The sequence below is a fragment of the Rhinoderma darwinii genome, chromosome 4 (assembly GCF_050947455.1).
Source record: "Rhinoderma darwinii isolate aRhiDar2 chromosome 4, aRhiDar2.hap1, whole genome shotgun sequence".
NCBI lineage: Eukaryota > Metazoa > Chordata > Amphibia > Anura > Rhinodermatidae > Rhinoderma > Rhinoderma darwinii.
In genome coordinates this window covers 338,027,034-338,045,914 of record NC_134690.1, presented here as the reverse complement: position 1 = coordinate 338,045,914, position 18,881 = coordinate 338,027,034, and the positions used below count along the sequence as shown (strand labels likewise).

The 18,881-nt window shown below is 39.6% G+C and overlaps 1 protein-coding gene across 3 annotated transcripts in view; it reads right to left on the bottom strand.

Annotated features, from left to right (window-relative positions):
• ADGB (androglobin) overlaps positions 1 to 18,881 on the bottom strand; it is a 235,963-nt gene that overhangs the window by 78,866 nt on the left and 138,216 nt on the right. For 2 of the 3 annotated variants that reach the window (XR_012883227.1, XM_075862862.1), the window contains exons 15-19: positions 11,269 to 11,419; positions 9,473 to 9,542; positions 7,735 to 7,843; positions 7,105 to 7,240; positions 2,096 to 2,210 (exon numbers count right to left, since the gene is read on the bottom strand). Coding sequence is in view for 2 of the 3 variants with exons in the window: in XM_075862862.1 (XP_075718977.1) it covers positions 2,096 to 2,210; positions 7,105 to 7,240; positions 7,735 to 7,843; positions 9,473 to 9,542; positions 11,269 to 11,419 (581 nt within the window). In the remaining variant the exon portion in view is untranslated. The remainder of the gene's footprint in view (positions 1 to 2,095; positions 2,211 to 7,104; positions 7,241 to 7,734; positions 7,844 to 9,472; positions 9,543 to 11,268; positions 11,420 to 18,881) is intronic. The other variant, XM_075862863.1, reaches the window with a different exon arrangement.

Below are 18,881 nucleotides of genomic sequence, written 5' to 3'. Positions count from 1 at the left end.
TTCATTGAGAAGGGCTAGTAAATGCAAGCACTTAGCCCTCTTGTTGCTTCTTACTGGCCAAGGGGGATTCACATGAGGGATCCTTTCAGTTGTTCAGACTCATTCAGTTTTGAAAGAGTCTCAGTCAACATCAGAAAGAGCACAAACGTGACCACAACATAAGTAACAAGCACCAAAAGAGTTTTTTGTTATTTAAATTTCGAAAGTGGAATTAATCATTTCGCTTACACATAACCTTACACATTGTACTTATACAGTGCCCTGAAGATATATGTTTGAGGACCATCCCTGTGTATTTAAAGCGAAGGCCAACAATTTTCTTTATAGTGCTACAATTAATCTAAAATAAAATAAAAATAGGAACTTTGCAAATAGTCTTAATTAATTAAAAATCTCCTATTGTTTTGTGTCTACAGATCCTAAGCAGACCTTTGGTACTAGACTCTGTGTAGTCAGATCCTGCAGTCTTTTTGACATACATGTGTACCCAACTTCTTGCTAAACTATATTAAGCTAGGTTCACACCACGTTTGTGTCTTTTTAGTTCAGATTCACTGTATACCTTTAAAACAAAAACGGGTCTGTAAAAAAATTCATATAAAGTAGGCATACCGTTGAAATCCTTTTGACAGCGTTGTTTTATTTTCTGAAGGTAAAGTAAAAAATATTTTTGCCTTTTTTGCTTTAGTTGAATCCAAACTTATATTGTACAAATATATGCCCTTATGGTTGGAAATGAAATGCCATCATAATATTATAAATGTATACCTTTAATGTATCCGTTTTGTTCTGGTGATCTCCCACATTTTGCAATACAGTAAGACTAAGTTCACACCAGCGTTCGTATACGTTTACCTCTCTTTCATCAGAGGAAGATAGGATCGAAAGATTAAACGGAAAGTAGCGGTTCCGTAGAATTACCAGTGATTTCAATGGTAATTCTTTTGTTTCAGTTGCTCTCCGTTTGACTCTGTTCGCTAGGTTCCCGTTTTCTTTCACGGAAACAAAAGTTCTGCAGACTGCACTTTTGCTTCCATCAAAAAAACTGAAGCCTAGTGAACGGAGACAAACGGAATGCAACTGAAACAAAAGAATTACCAGTGAAATCAATAGTGATTCTAACAGAACTGCTGCTTTCCGTTTACTCTTTCGATCCTCTCTCCCTGTTGCTTACCATTTACTCTTTCGATCCTCTCTCCCTCTGATGGAAGAGAGGTAAATGTACATTGAGGGTATGTTCACACGGCTTATTTACGGACGTAAATTCGGGCGTTTTTTCCCTGAATTACGTCCGAAATAGAATGGGTCTTGCGATGTTCTGTGCAGACGGTCATTTTTTTTACGCCCCGCTGTCAAAAGGCGGGGCGTAAAAAAGACGCAAGCGTCAAAGAAGTGCCTGTCACTTCTTCAGACGTAAATGGAGTCGTTTTCCATAGACTCCATGGAAAACCAGCTCCATTTAACGTCCGTAATGGACGCAGCAAAAAGCGCCTCAACATACCATTACGGCTGAAATTACGGTGCTGTTTTCTCCTGAAAACAGCCTCGTAATTTCAGCCGTTACGGACGCTGCCGTGTGAACATACCCTGACGGTAGTGTGAACTTAGCCTTAAAGAAAGAAAATAAAATGGACTCTGGGATAGGGACATAATTTTACAGCTTTACAAAGAACTAATGCGACCCTTTTCTTTATCAGATGGTTCATACAATAAAAGTTCAATTTGATTTTTCTTTTATAATACCAATCAACTGTATTGTATGTATTGCAATTTTAGCAAACTGTACTGGGTTTTGTAATATGATCCATAATTACAATACCTATTTTCACAGATTATTTTATATCGAACACAATACTATACTGAGAGCTGTTTACTATTATTCTTATTTATTGCATTATGAAAATCTGTAAACTAGAAAAACGTTAAAAAAAAGAAAACAAGAACAAAAGAAAAAAAAATGTATCACACTTTTCAAAAAGATCCCATAAAAGATGTACATTGTTGCCATTTTGTACAATGAAGAGAAATACCATGAGAATATCATAAATCATGTACGGTGACCTAGTAGTTCTTTAGTTTCTATGGAAACATGTACCTTGTCAAGATATGGCATAACAGTTTCCTCATCACCAAAGACAAATGGCACTGTACTACACAGGTGGATATGGTGCCCTAAGGGTGAACTTGCAGTGAAGCGTAAGACATGACGCCTGCAATAAAGACATATAAAAGTATTTTCTCATAAAAGATTACAAGAATAATTTCTCACAGAACTTTTAGGTTTTAAATTGTAGCAGACATTTAAAAAAAAAAAATATAAGCTAAATTACAATTTCTGAAAAATAATCGAAAATAAAATAACAAAACAGGATTTTAAACGACACTTGCGTTCAATTATTTCTCTGGAGAACAACTGTAGTTCTATTAGGCCAAAGGGGAGACCACCAACTTCTTTACTTAGTAATGTCACCATAATCATATATAGTCAGCCCTTCTGCCAATTTCCTTGGGTGTTACAGGTGTATCTATGGATTAGGCACAATCAAACATTCATATACAGTAATATATAATAAGAGGGGGTCTCTAGCCTGATTATAATATATCTTGTAAGTGGGAGGGGTCTTTAACTTTAATATAATATAAAGTGTGTGTGAGGGGGACTCTAGCCTGCATCTAATATATAGTAAGGGGGGGGGGGTTTGTTGCTAACAGCTCAATCATGTATATGCACATGCGTGTGCGATCCCAACATGAAAACAACACCACCAGCCGCCGTCTTTTAGCGGTGGATGGATATAAAGCCCAATTAACTCTGCTGCCTTTATACAGCCGGCGGAGGTAAACAGGTTAAGGATGGGCTGCGTCCCATGGGGCAGTGCTGTGAGCTTGCCCCAGGGTAAAATTTGCCTGCCAACCCCTGTAAACCATGTATGTTGGTCCTCTAGAAGACCATTTATTATTGCAATTTAAAGGGGTTGTCTCGAGGACGTTTCATTGTAATAACTACCTAGCAAAAAAACAGTCAAAGGGCACGTTTTATTATGTCTACATGGGTTTCCTGTGGGTATATTCACACATACAAAAACAGTAATAACATTGCACGGGTTCTGTACTTATATTAGTTGATAATATATGCTATCAATAGAACAGGATGTGCAGTTTATGGTTTTGCAGCTCAGCCCGAGCTTATTCAATTTAGTGGGGCTAAGCTCCATCTGAGCTGTTATACCAGACACAGTGCTGGGATGAAGGTGGTGTTGTAGTGGGAAAACTCTTGGCATTTGTGGCACTCCGCCAAGTTCTACAGCAGACCACAACCTTTTAGTGGTCTAGGACGGTATAAGCCCATTCATACACAAATAATACCAGAAACCTAGCAACTTTTCTAATGTTGGAAAATAAAAGCAGCAACCTGTTTAGCTGCTGCAATCTGTTTAGCAATGCTAGCGATATGCCGACAGTCATTATGAATATGTTATTTTACTGTGAGCTCCACTGGGGATGGTGACTGATGTGACAGTGTTGTCTTGTTCACTTGATCACTACGTAAATTACAAATAATAAAAATAAAAACTAAAGCTTGAATTGTTTTTTTTTGTACAATGAAATAATTGAATGATTGCTAGGCCTCATCCACACAAGTGTATTACTGCTCCGTAAAAAACAAATTTGTGGCATGCTCCATCGGACACCATATTACAGAGTTATCCTCCCAAGCATTGCTTCTAGGGAAGAATACAACGTACATGGGGCACTATATGGCGGCACATAGAATGACTACGGCTTTGTACTTCAGAGCCACAAGGACTCCATACATCATTGGTGCTCTACTGTGTGTGTGTGAGGTCTTAGGATATATTCTCACATTGCAACGGCAGACAAACTTCAGTGAAAAAAGAGCTTTCTATTATAGTGAAATGGACTCTCATAAATCCAATTCAAATGTCGTGGTTATTCTTTATGCAGTTTTAGGGTACAATTTTCTATCTTTGGCTTCACTGGGGAAAACAAATGAACACTTCCTGTTGTTTACAACAACATAAACCACATGTATAAGCATTTCAACCACAAAAGGACATAAATATACGTAAATATGGAGCAGGCTAATGACCAGGATTTCAGATAACTCTGATTCCTGCAGTTAATCACTTAGATGCCGCGATGCATAGCGAACGGTCAATAACGACAGATTGGGTTCCAGACTACCAGTGGGTTGTCATAGCAGCTGGGGGGCTAGTGAAGGCTACCAGTTCTGAACTCGAACTCGAAGAAACTTTATTTTTTCCGTTCTGACTCAACTCTATAGTTCTGGCATGGAACGGTGACATACTACTAGTACTGAGGAATAGAGACACTTGGAAGGTTTGGGGTATGTGTACTACAATATTTGGAATTTCTCTATATATTACTAGACTTTCCGTAGTAGGAGAGCCTCCGACTTTAGTTGATACTACATCTAAAAGAGTTATTTTAAAAAGGCAAGAACTTGGGCTGAAGGATATTATGCAAGTAATACACCGAGAAAATGGGCTTATCTATACCTTTCGAGAAATATTAAATAAATTCTCGGTGTCACCAAAGGAGTATTTATACTACCACCAGTGGTAACATTTAGTAAACTCGATTTGCAAAAAGCATTCTAATTTCTGGAATCCAGAGGATTTTTACAAAATAATACCTAAAATAGAAGGGAGATCCTCAATATCAGGCATCTATTATATATTACATATAAAACAAATAAACTATAAAAATCCTAAATAATAATTGTTTTAATAAATGGGAAAAAATAAATCTACCCAGATATTAAAATATCAGTACTCCAGATTCAGGAAAAAATATATTAGGGTTGGAAAGATAGTAATGTTGCATTAAAAGATACTAAGGGAACTTTAGTGGAAACTAAGTTTCAGTCTATCGCTTTCCATGTCGGATTTACACGCAAAACCACTGGGAATCAAGAAACCCTTGATAAACAACCTCCTACTGATATTTGCCCAAAATGTGTATTTCCAAAGGCTGTACTCTGGCACTCAATTTGGAGATGTCCTCAAATCCAGAGGTTCTGGCGATTAGTGGTTTTGTTCATAAACTCCGTACTGGATCAAATCATAGCTTTAAATCTGTGGACCCTTTTCTTTAACCCCTTCAGGACCAAGCTCATTTTGGCCTTGAGGACCAGACCTATTTTTTCAAATCTGACATGTGTCATTTTATGTGGTAATAACTTGGGAATGCTTTTACCTATCCAAGCGATTCCGAGATTGTTTTTTGTGTGACATATTGTACTATATGGTAGTGGAAAAATTTGGTCGATAAATTCATTACTTATTTGTAAAATACACCAAAATTTTTAGAAAATTTGGAAAAATTATGATTTTTCTAAAATTGAAATGCATCTGCTTGTAAAACAGATAGTTATACCACACAAAATAGTTACTAGTTAACATTTCCCATATGTCTACTTTATGTTTGCATAGTTTTTTGAACGCCCTTTTATTTTTCTAAGACGTTACAAGGCTTAGAACTTTAGCAGGAATTTCTCACTTTTTCAAGAAAATTTCAAAAAGCTATATTTTCAGGGACCAGTTCAGTTCTCAAGTGGCTTTGAGGGGCCCATATATTTGAAACATCCCATTTTAAAAACTGCTCCCCTCAAAGTATTCAAAACAGCATTCAGAAAGTGTTTTAACCCTTTAGGCGTTTCACAGGAATTAAAGCCAAATAGAGGTGAAATTTACCAAATAATTTTTTTTTTGCCAAAGTTCATGTGTGATACATTCTTTTCTGTACCACAGAGCGTTTTACCCAAGAAATGCAACTCAATATTTATTGTCCAGATTCTACAGTTTTTAGCAATATCCCACATGTGGCCCTAGTGTGCAACTGGACTGAACTTCTCAAGGGGTGTAGTTTCCTAAATGGAGTCACTTTTTGGGTGTTTCCACTGTTTTGGTCCCCCAGAGGCTTTGCAAATGCGACATGGCCTCCACAAACCATTCCTTCAAAATTTGAGCTCCAAAATGACCACATGTGGGGAATTGTTTTACTCGGGAGAAATTGGTTTACAAATGTTGTGGTGCTTTTTCTCCTTTAGTCCTTGTGGAAATGAGAAAAAATTTGCTAAACCTACTTTTTTTTTGAAAAAATTGTAGATTTTAATTTTCCCCGGCCTACTTCCAATAATTTCTGCAATAAACCTGTGGGGTCAAAATGCTCACTATACCACCAAATAATTTCCTTGAGGGGTGTAGTTTCCAAAATGGGGTCACTTTTGGGGGATTTCCACTCTTTTGGCACCGCAAGAGCCCTTCAAACCAGATATGGTGGCTAAAATATACTCTAGGTGCTCCTTTGCTTCTGAGGCCGGTGCTTCAGTCCATAAGCACACTAGGGCCACATTTGGCACATTTCATAAAACTGCAGAACCTGTGCAATAAATATTGAGTTGCGTTTCTCTGGTAAAACTTTCTGTGTTAAAAAAAAATTTATTAAATATGAATTTCTGCAACAAAAATGAAATTTGTAAATTTCCCCTCTACTTTAATTTTAATTCCTGTGAAACGTCTAAAGGTTAACAAACTTTCTAAATGCTGTTTTGAATACTTTGCATTTTTTTTTAAATGGGGTGACTTATTTGGGGTTTCAAACATATAAGGCCCTCAAAGCCACTTCACAACTGAACTGGCCCCTGTAAAAATAGCCTTTTGAAATTTTCTTGAAAATGTGAGAAATTGCTGCTAAAGTTCTAAGCCTTGTAATGTCCTAGAAAAATTAAAGGATGTTCAAAAAACTATGCCAATCTAAGGTAGACATAGGGGGGATGTTAATTAGCAACAATTTTGTGTGGTATAACTGCCTGTCTTACAAGCAGATACATCTAAATTTAGAAAAATGCTAATTTTTGCAAGATATGACAGAAAATTACTGATGTCTGATGATGGCGAAACACTCTAAACAGGCAAGAGGGGAGATCAAAACTTCCCATAGCAACTAAGCAGGTTGCTTCTTATATTTTCCAACACTAGAAAAATTATAGCTGTACTTGAATTCATTGCTAAGGGCAACTGTGCATATCAACCTATGAAATGTTCTGAAAATACAAACCCAGGAGGCAGGCTTATCATAGCAGCTTTGGTCACATAAGTGTGTAGTTTTAATATAACTGGTCCATTGAGGATACTTTTCCAAGAAAAGTGCTCGGCTGTTAATATGCCCTTCTGAGATCCCGCATCTTGTTTCACTGTAAAGATACAGTTAAGAAAAAACATTATCCGCAAGTGCTGAAAGAACAGAATTTGCATACAGTATTGTAAGATTATCGTCAGAATGGCTTTGCAAAGCAGCATGTCATAATAGATCTAAATAAGAGACAAAACATTTTACTTTAGGGATATTTTAAAGGGGTTGTCTGAAGTTGACAGGGAAGTACACTGCTCCTGGGCATACTATGGCAATTTAATGTGGGCACTATATGGATTGGTGCAAATTATGCCAAATTTCTCTAAATGGAGCAGTTAGCCGAATATTTATGTAAATCTCAAGTTGGTATAATAATTATAAATACATGTACAATAAATATATAAGTATAGGCCTATCCATCACACTAAAGTTGTAAAATCACTAAACAGCCCAACAAAGAATTTTAGCCATTAAACCAGCACTTATCAAAAAACATACGGCGTCAAATATCCTGTTCATGAAGTGGTTAACTTAAAACAAAATTCTTGAACTTACCAAGTATATCTCCCCAGCGTGTCAGTGCTGAGAAGCTAAGTAAAATTTCTGTAGGCCTCAGATTGTCAACACATAAGAAATAGGTTCCTCTATCTCGATCATCTGTTGTCTAGTTATTAAATAAAAAAAAATATATATTTTTCTTAAATTTGACCTCGCTATGTAAGGCTTTGTTCACATCTGCGTTGGGACTCCGTTCATGGGTTTTCGTCTGAGCTTTCCGTCAGAGAAACCCATGAACGGAATCCAAACTGAAACAAACGGAAACCTATGGTTTCCGTTTGCATCGCTATTGATTTCAATGGTGACGGATCCGGTGCAAATGGTTTCCGTTTGTCACTGTTGTTTAAGGGTTCCGTCATTTTGACAGAATCAATACCGTAGTCGACTGTGCTGTTCATTCCGTAAAAATGACGGAACCCTTACACAACGGTGACAGACGGAAACCATTGGTGATGCAAACGGAAACCTATGATTTACGTTTGTTTCAGTTTCGATTCCATTCATGGGTTCCCCGGACGGAAAGCTCAGATGGAACCCATGAATGCAGTCCCGACGCAGATGTGAACGAAGCCTAACACGTAGATAAAACATACAAGTACATATTTTATATATACAAATATAAATTTACTTTTTCCTGCCGCCCATAACATAAAACTCCTGAATTAGACATGGTCAAGTAGGATGCAGTCAAATATAATTGTTACATATTAATGGAGTATATATGTTCTACAATTTGGCGATACATGTAAGCAATGGTTTCACAAAGGCTCCTCATCATCTGTCATCAATGTAGACATCTCAAGGTGTTAAATACAAAGTTAAAATGACTTAAGCAAAGAGCAATAGTCAAGTGCCTATTCCTTACTTAATAATTAATTTGCTTCAAGGAATACTGTTGATACAAAAGACGAAAGACACAAGGGTCAAAAAGTTAGACAAAGTCTCAGGAGCAGCACTGTCTTCACTGTCACTTTGTCCTCCCTTCATCACTTCCAATCAATAATTTAAGCTATTTAGTTATTTATAGACCTTTCACGCCATACTATTGTATTCACTCAACAGATGGAGAGGAGGTTTTCATCTATGACTTTATGCTTAAGGAAGCCTTGTGTCACTTAACATCCCTGAACAAATGTTATTGCTATTTAAGTTCACTCGTTTCTATAAAATGTTGAATTAATTCTAAAATATATTCAAACATCTCAGGAGGTGAATTAATCTAATAATGCAAATCTTTATAATGAGCTTAAAGCCAAGAGAATTAACCAGGAAAGTGGGTTAGAAAGGACTGTTAAATGAAAGACTAAATATAACTAGGCAAACATTGTGTACTCCGCTTCTAGTCGCTCATATTCTCCGATTCAGTAAACGCTCGTCCATTAATGACTTAAAGTTATTATATTGATCCATTATTTGTAACATTAAGAATATTTAAAAGAATAGGCTATTGTTTGTTGCAGTACCTTTCCTCTCATGTTTGATCAGGATCAACTCAACCTACTGTATTAATTCCACAACTCTGAATGCAACGCAGCAGTAGATGAGGCTAAAAATCATATAGTCCAACAATTAGAATATTAACAACAGCACTTTGAAGCAGCGATAAGACTAGATAAACATTTACTAAGCCAAGTAACCCTCTATATTTGATAATTCGAAATGTATAATTAATATATCTCATAATTCCCATATACAGAATAAACAAGGAGTACAGAAAACTATCAGTAATACAGACCTTTACCTTGAAATCTGCTTTCTGATACGTATAAGCATATGTATTTGGCTTGTGGAAGATATAGAGTGTCCTGTAAATCAAGAAAGACAAATGAGTAATTCTATTTCTCATTGGAATTATTTGTATCTACATAAATGTCTCGCTGAAATGGAGGAAAATTTAAGCTTGATATAACTACTGATGATCAGAGTCAGGGCACATGTAGAATATGGAGGTTTATTGGTAACACGTTTTGACGCCGGACAGGCGTCTTCATCAGATCGAATATAGAAGAAACAGTGCAACAAGTATTTACAATGGCAAAAAAACACCAAAAAAAGCCGTAATGGCGTCATGATGACAGGGGAACGGGCCACTCAATTCATAGAGATAGTCCACAATACAAGATAGAGTTTTCAGGGAATGCAAGAATGTTAAAATTAAAAAGAGGTCTCAATAATATCATTCAAGCCATTCGGTTATAAGCATGATAGCTTATTTATCCTGAAGTTCTATAGTTTACAAATCTATTCGATATGTTACTTGCAATCGGCCGCAAAGTGCCTGGACACACTAGGTTTAAAAAAAAACACTGTTGGTATTTGACCTGTGCTTATTTATTCGGTTCTGTAGTTGTTGGATAGTGCGCCCTATATATTGCAAATTGCACGGACATTGCAACAAATAGATTAGAAAGTCTGACTTTAAATTGACCCACATTGAGCTGTTCTACACTGTGGCGGCAATAAGGCAGTGGCCAGTACAAAATAATTCAGTATTTTTGTACCTGAAATGGATAGTTTTCCTTATTGTATTATAGTATACCATAATACAGTGTTTTATTATGTATCAGGTAACAAAAGTACTTTTCCAACTGATACGCTAAGAGGTAAGATCAATAACTGCTCTACACATAATGGCCCACATTTACTAGTGCTGTTTAATAGTTAGACAGTGTAAACTTAGACCAGGCAGGCACAAAACTAGCTAAATTTATCACAGTGGTGCACGCTGTATGATCATTTTGGCGCATCTTACATGACATTTTTGTGCCTGTCTTTTGGCACATTTTTGACGCACATTGGCAAATGTCGAGCCATGCCCCTTTCTAGCAAGCCACACCTTTTTCAGGAAGACTTTTCAAAAGTGTCTAGCTAGGTGGAGACACCAAAACTGCACCTAAATGCTCTAATTTCTGCCAAAATTTGGTGCATTTTTCTACATTTTCTAGACTCAAATACAGTACTAAATCTGCCCCAATGTATATATAATTTGCACTTATAGGTCACTGTAATAGAACATATTTTCTGCATGTTATTCTGTATTTGGTTTAGTTTGGGATTTCAAAGTTGTAAACAGGGCTTTCATTTTGCAATCAAACAAATTTATGTTGCACATTGTGAGCGCTCATAGGAAAAAAATTAAGTATGCCGTTCGTTATCAACATTTAAACTAACATCTTACTTTTTTATCAGCAATTGTTTAATTAGAGATCTTATCTTCTTTATAATGCTCTCGAGTCAATGAAAAGAATATAATTAGAAAATAAACTTTACATATTTGTGTGCTCAACTGTATTGATTATTTATGTCTTTCCAATAAAAATCAAGAAGAAACATCATGAGTTCTGCCTGTTGGGTCTCTCTTTTGATCTTTCTTCCTCCCCAATCTAATTTTAACCAATAACACAAATACAGAATGGATTGGTAAAAACTGTCTACTTTATCACTGCCAGATCATACAATATTTACTATCACGGCTTATGAGAACAGAAAAGGGGTAAATCATATTTATTCTTACAGACGAGGGCAACTTACTGAAAACACCTGCCAAAGTCAGAAAACTCCATCCATGTTTGCTTTGTGACTTGCTGTATTTCCACCACTGCTTCTTTCTCAATAAGGTTAGGTGCTTGACCTGACCCATCAGTTGTGTGACCATCACCAGCCTCATTATCATTGGAAACGTCTAGGACAGAGACAAAAAAAAATTACAAACTTCTTTGCAATAGCATCTGCTTTCCTCACATTATACCGATGTGCAGTATTACGTTATTATGTAATGTACAGTTAGCTTTAGAATTATTTGAACAGTGACACAATCTTCATGATTTGTGCTCTGCATGCCACCACATTGGATTTGAAATGAAACAACTGAGATGCAATTGAAGTGTAGACTTTCAGGTTTAATTCAAGGGGTTGAACAATAAAATCCTGTGAAACGTTTCGGAATTGCAACCATTTTTCTACACAGCCTCCTCATTTCAGGGGCTCAAAAGTAATTGGACAAATTAACATTACCAGAAATAAAATGTTTTTTTTAATACTTTGTAGAGAATCCTTGGTATGCAATGACTGCCTGAAGTCTGGAACCCATGGACATCACCAAACGCTGGGTTTCCTCCTTTGTGATGCTTTGCCAGGCCTTTACTGCAGCTGTCTTCACTTGTTGCTTGTTTGTGGGTCTTTCTGCCTTAAGTTTTGTCTTAAGCAAGTGAAATGCATGCTCGATCGGGTTGAGATCTGGTGATTGACTTGGCCATTGCAGAATATTCCACTTCTTTGCCTTAAAAAAAACTCCTGGGTTGCTTTCGCAATATGTTTTGGGTCATTGTCCATCTGTACTGTGAAGCGACGTCCAATTAACCTTGCTGCATCTGATCAGAAAGTATTTCCCTGAACACTTCAGAATTCATCAGGCTGCTTCTGTCTACAGTCAAATCATCAATAAACACTAGTGACCCAGTGCCTTTGGCAGCCCATGCCATCACACTGTCTCCACCAGGTTTTACAGAGGATGTTGTGTGCATGGATCATGAGCCGTTTCAAGCTTTCTCTATACTTTCTTCCTCCCATCATTCTGGCACAGGTTGATCTTAGTTTCATCGGTCCAAAGAATGCTGTTCCAGAACTGGGCTGGCTTCTTTAGATGTTGATAGGCAAAGTCTAATCTGGCCTTTCTATTTTTGAGGCTGATTAATGGTCTGCACTTTGTGGTGGACCCTCTGTATTTGGTCTTATGAAATCTTCTCTTTATGGTAGACTTAGATACTGATACATCTACTTCCAGGAGAGTGTTCTTCACTTGGGTAGATGTTGTGAAAGGGTTTTTCTTCACCATGGAAAGGATTCTGCGACCATTCACCACTGTTGTCTTCTGTGGATGTTCAGACCTTTTGGAGTTCACGAGATCACCAGTGTGCTCTTTTTTTTCAAAAATGTACCAAACTGTTGATTTGGCCACTCCTAACATTTGTGATTTCTTCATTTTTTTGGTCTGTTTCACTTGCATTGAGAGCTCCTTTGACCTCATGTTATGGGTTCACAGCAACAGCTTCCAAATGCAAATGCGTAATTGATGATGGATTAACGAGGGAATAGCCCATGCAGCCCATTAAATAGCTTTTGAGATAATTGTCCAATTACCCTTGGTCCTACATATTAAAGAGCTGTAATTCCTAAACCCCTCCTTAAATTAAGATGTGAATACCCTGAAATTAAAGCTGAGATGCACTTTAAGCACATATTGATTATATAACTGTATATTCAATATGTTTTGGTAAACAGCTAACATGCCAAAACTTGTGCCACTGTCCAAATAATTCTGGACCTAACTGTATATAGTAAGAGCATAGTAATACATAGTGATACTGTTAGGCTCTGTTCACACTACCATAATGGCTTCCATTGTTAACAGAGCCATGACAGGTATGATTGATGTTTCTAAACGGTCTCCAACAATATTTTAGGTACGTTAACTGCAGTGGTTTTTCCTCTATGGTGAAGTATAGACTTTTGCTTATTAACTACTGTTTCATGTTCTGCCATTATCTGCAATGTCCTCTTGTGTAGCATTTCTTACTTTTGGGTCTTTGTTTGTACTGTTTTATTGAAAAAATTTGTCCAATATACAGTATGTAGCGTCCATGCAGCAGACCGTCGGGATTACTCAACCCCCGGCGGCCGCAGCCATGGATCTGTAAGTGCTGGCCCGCATCTCCTCCCCAGGAGACGCCAGCGCACACTTCTGCTCCGGTCTGCTGTGTCCCGTAGGGTGCGCACTCACGCTCGTGCCTGGCCTTAAAGGGCCAGCGCGCGCACATCGGATTCATTATGAATTAGCCCATGATCACCCTGAACTATAAGAAGGGCCCTGCCCCTTTGCTCATTGCCTGAGTGTTGTTAATATTTCCATGTTAATGGTCCCTTAGTGTTTTCCCTGTTCCCGTTGTTTCCTTGCCCTGCTGCCTGTTTCCTGTATCCCATTCTGTGTTATTGTTCCTGAGCCTGTAAGTGATTGGAGTCGTGTCCTGCTGCACCTGCTGTCGTCCGCCATGTCTGGCGCATCCTACTGCACCTGCTGTCATCCGCCACGTCTGGTGCAACCTGCTGTCATCTGTGCTAAAGCCTCTGCCCCTGTTTGGACTATTCAGGTACCCTTGTGCTGGACTTTGTCTTGCTTGGTGCTCTGTTGTTTGGCCAGCTGCCTCCCCGCTACGGCAGTGCGGCCTAGTGGGTCCACATACCTACAGACCGTGACAGTACGCTCAGGCCATGGACCCCGCTGGTCAACTCAAGACTGTGACGACATCACAAGCCATGCAGGTGGATATGCTAGTCTGCCAATTATGACAGGACTAACTTCTCCAGGTGGTGAACACCATTACACATCGGCTAGATGCAAAAGCAGCAGTCATCTCAGTATCCGTTCCTCTTGCTCTGGCTGTTCCTCCTGCTACATTTCCTGTCTGTACCTGTGCGGACTGCCGATTCTTGCTGCCACTACCACCTCGCTACGACGGAGACGCAAGGACCTGCAGGAGATTTCTTAACCAGTGCCAAATCCACTTCAGCCTACTTGCCGAAGCTTTACCGTCTGATGGCGCAAGGATCACTTTCATCATCTCGCTCCTTACTTAAGGCCCTAGCATGGGCGAATCCTATCTGGGAACGTCAGGGACCAGAGACCCGTGACTTCCAGTGTTTCCTACGGACTTTCTGCTCTGTATTTGAGGAATCTGGGCGAGTCTCATCTGATGCTGCATCTCTGCTGACCCTTCACCAGGGAGATACCTCCATGTACGAGCATGCCATTCAGTTTCGCATCATGGCGGCAGAGGTCTTCTGGAACAATGAGGCTTTGGTGGCTACATTCTGGCAGGGACTGTTTGGAGATTAAAGACGAGCTTGCCACTCGTGATCTGCCACCGACCCTGGATGACCTCATTCTTCTCGCCACCCAGATTGACACGAGGATCCGGAAGCGATCCCAAGAGGTTCGTCAGGAGAGAAGACTTCCTAGGCTGCCTCCTACTTTCCAGCAAACCTTGTTGCCCTCACCAGTTGTTCCACCAGGCAAGCCTATGCAGGTGGACCGGCTCAAATTATCCATCCAGGAGAAACGACACAGACACACTTCGGGAATTTTGTCTGTATTGCGGCCTCGGAGGCCATGTTGTGCGTTTGTGCCCTCAGAAGCCAAAGAACTCCAAATGCAAAGGACTGGTTGGAGAGACAGCCCTAGGCAATGCAGCGGTGAAGAAAAAACTCTCTTCAAGACTATCCATCCTCGTGACTATAGTGACCAGCGAAAAGACGCACCGGGTATCTGCTTATATGGACTCTGGATCCGCAGCTAGCTTCATCCAAAAGGACCTAGTGGATCTTCTCCAGTTGCCCACAGTCCCTCTGGAGATGTCTTTGGCTGTTGCCTCAATGAATGGACTGCCTCTACCCGATCCAATTGTATCTGAGACCAAACCGCTGAAGCTCCAAGTTGGAGCCCTTCATTCAGAGCTAATTTAATTTCTTGTCATGCCCAAAGCTGTCAACCCTGTGCTGCTGGGTCTGCCTTTGCTTCGACTACATGCCCAAGTCCTGGACTGGAGAGGTTCTCCAATGGGGTTTCAAGTGTCTAAATCGCTGTCTGTTGCAGATCCATCCGGCTCAGCATCCTCTGCCTCAGTCGTTGGCAGGATTGCCTCCTCATTACTCTCAGTTTGCAAATGTCTTCAGCAAGGAGGCTGAGACGCTGCCCGCACACCGGGTTTATGACTGCCCTATTTAACTGGTTCCTAATAGGGATGTCACGATACCAGAATTTGGACTTCGATACCGATACTTCGTTTAGTATTGCGATTTCTATACCAATTTTGATGCTTTGCCAACAGTAATAAAATAAAAAAATGTCTTCCGTTTTCTGATGTGAGGCGCGACGTGTGATGAATTTTGAATGCGCCTCACATTAATAGTAATTAATCCCATCATGTTTCTCAGTCATAATGGGTTAATGTGTGAGGTACATGATGGGGTTAAATTCATCGCACCTCGTGCCCCACAATAATAAGTGATAGAAAGCAGTGTTTATTTCATTTTTTTACAGCGTACACATCATAAATGATGCAAAAAAATTGTTGTGCGCGCCATTACTGAATGTGTATATTTTATGTATTGAGACTTATTTTAATGTTTATTGTAAAAAAGCTGTATGTGTATTTTTATTTAAATTTAATACTTTGTTTTTAAACTTTAATGTACTGACATATCAGATATGTGCCAGTACATTAGCCTGTGGACGCATAGCACACAGGCAGTTGTTAGGACATACTTGGCTATGTCCTAAAAACAGGATATATGGTAAGACAGCCCTGGGGTCCGTCAATAGACCCTGGGCTGTCTGCCCATATATGGTATGGCCCTCGATCGCGTCACAGGAATTCCCTGTGACGCGATCCAGGGGCATCCCCCCCTTCTCATTTTCTCCTGAATGCTGCAGTCCGCTGTGATCGCAGCATTCAGGAGAATAGCGACGGAGATGAGTGGTTTCTATGATCTCCACCAGCGGGGCTGCGGCTGTGTAATACAGCCATTGCCCCGCTCCTGACAGGAAATGCGTGCGCGGTCAGCATGAGGTGATGCGGCCGGCGCTGCACTAATGAGCGGCAGTTCAGGCACTGGAGACAGAACATGGGGGTGTTTTGTAGAGCGCCCGCCATGTTCTGTCTTCAGTGCCGCCGCTCATTAGTGCAGCGCCGGCCGCATCGCATCATCCTGACAGTGCGCACTTGTCAGGACTCAGGAGCGGGGCTGTGGCTGATTTACACAGCCGCAGCCGCGCTCTCATATATTCATGTATTACTACACTGAGCTGTGCAGCTGCGCTGCTCAGTATTGAAATACAGGAAATAGCGGTATCGAACCGTTTAGGGATGCACAGTATCGAAACAGTATCGAAGTTTCGATGCACCGTGCATCCCTAGTTCCTAATGCGTCCCCCCATCATGGACGGGTATATCCTCTCTCCTTGCCAGAGACTCTATGTTGGTATATATCAAGGGGAATCTGGAGTGGAGTTTCGTACAAAAGTCCACCTCCCCGGCCGGGGCCTTCTTTGTCAAGAAGAGAGACAGATCTCTTCAGCCTTGCATCGACTACCCTCAATCAAATCACGGTCAAGAACAAATATCCGTTGCCACTAATTTATGAAATATTTGACCGCATACGTGGAGCCAAAATTTTCTCTAAACTAGATCAGCGTGGGGATTACAACTTGATCCGGATCCGCAGGGGTGACGAATGAAAGACGGCATTCAACACCTGAGACGGGCACTATGAATGAAGAAAAAGAAGGTTTGATCCAGCGCTGTTTGTTTCCCACTTTTATTGTCATAAAGAAATGGATAAAATATGTAGAGACGCAGTAACGAGGTGGTTTCAAAATGGTAAGTGCCAAAGCCTACGCATTTCAAACACTGACAGTGTTCTTATTCATGGCTAATATTCATTTGCAGTGTGAGCCTCTGGTTTATACTCTAGATCCATGATTGGGGCGGTATAATTCTATGTAGCACCTGTGGCAATTAACTATGCATAAGGAAAAATAACCCTTGGGGATCCAAGTTGATCCTGGGTGAATAGAACGCAAGGAAAGAATTATATATACAAATATTTAGAAACGTGCCATTTACATAGCTGTGCAAGAAACTATGCACGTAGAGAAATAAAACCAGATGTAATGTTATTATATATATATATAATAAGAAATAATTTTTTGGGGAAGCCACAGGTTGAACAGTCTTTTCAAATAATACCCGTCGAAGATACAGTAAAAACGCACCAAGAGACGCACATAGCAATGTGTACAATAAAAAAATCCTATATGTAGAGGAAACAGAAAAAAGTCAGAAAGAGGGAATATATTAAATGTTTTTCCCTAGAAAGGGAAATATAGATAGAATGGACTGGATAACAATTATTTATATAATTGATACAAAGCTTGGAAAAAAGAAAACTATTAACATAAAAACATTGGTAAAAATTTTTTTGTTAAAATAAATATATGTAGTCGTTATTGTAATCACCAAGATCGTAATATGTGCATTATTTTGCATCTACGAGATATATATTTGGTGTACTACAATAAGGAATGCATATGTACATGAAATTCAAAAACATGATAATATCACAAGGTACTGAATTTGTGCATTATTTTGCAACTGCAAGGTGTATATACTTGGTGTACCACAATATAGAATACCTCTGTAAATGAAAACCAGAAACATGGTAATATCACGAGGTACTAAAAATATGAATACCTGGTAATGTCTTTTGGTCTGTGTATTGCTCCCGTGGTCTTCCAAAAGTTTGTCAATGACATCTTCCGAGATCTCCTCAATGTCTGTGTTGTGGTCTATCTTGATGACATTTTGATTTTTTTCTCCATCCCGACAACTCATCGGAGACATGTCCATCAAGTTCTGCTGCGATTAAGGGAGAATCGCCTGTATGCCAAGCTGGAGAAGTGTGTGTTTGAGAAGAATTCTCTACCCTTCCTGGGCAACATCATCTCGGATCAAGGCCTCAAGATGGATCCTGAGAAGGTAAAGTCCGTCCTGGAATGGCCACGTCCTCAAGGCTTGAGATCCATACAGTGTTTTTTGGGATTCGACAACTTCTACCGGCAGTTTACCCCAAACTTCTCTACACTGACATCTCCCATCTGTACCCTCACCAAAAAAGGTATGAACGCCAAGGTGTGGACTCCAGAGGCAGAATCTGCACTTAATAGCCTTAAGAGTGCCTTCACGTCAGACTCAACCCTTAATCATCCTGATATATTTTGACTGTTTTCGTTGGAGGTGGACGCCTCCTCTGTTGGTGCAGGTGCACTTCTGTTCAAGAGAGGTTCCAAAGGGAAGGCAGTGGTATGTGGCTATTATTCTATTATTCTATACTTTTTTCTCCCACAGAGCGCAATTACTCTTTTGGGGATTGGGAGTTGCTGGACATCAAATTGGCTCTGGAGGAGTGGAGACATCTACTAGAGGGTGCAGCTCACCCCATCCTGATATATACCGACCACAAGAACATCACCTATCTCCACTCGGCCCAAAGGCTGAACCCCCGTCAAGCCAGGTGGTTGCTGTTCTTTG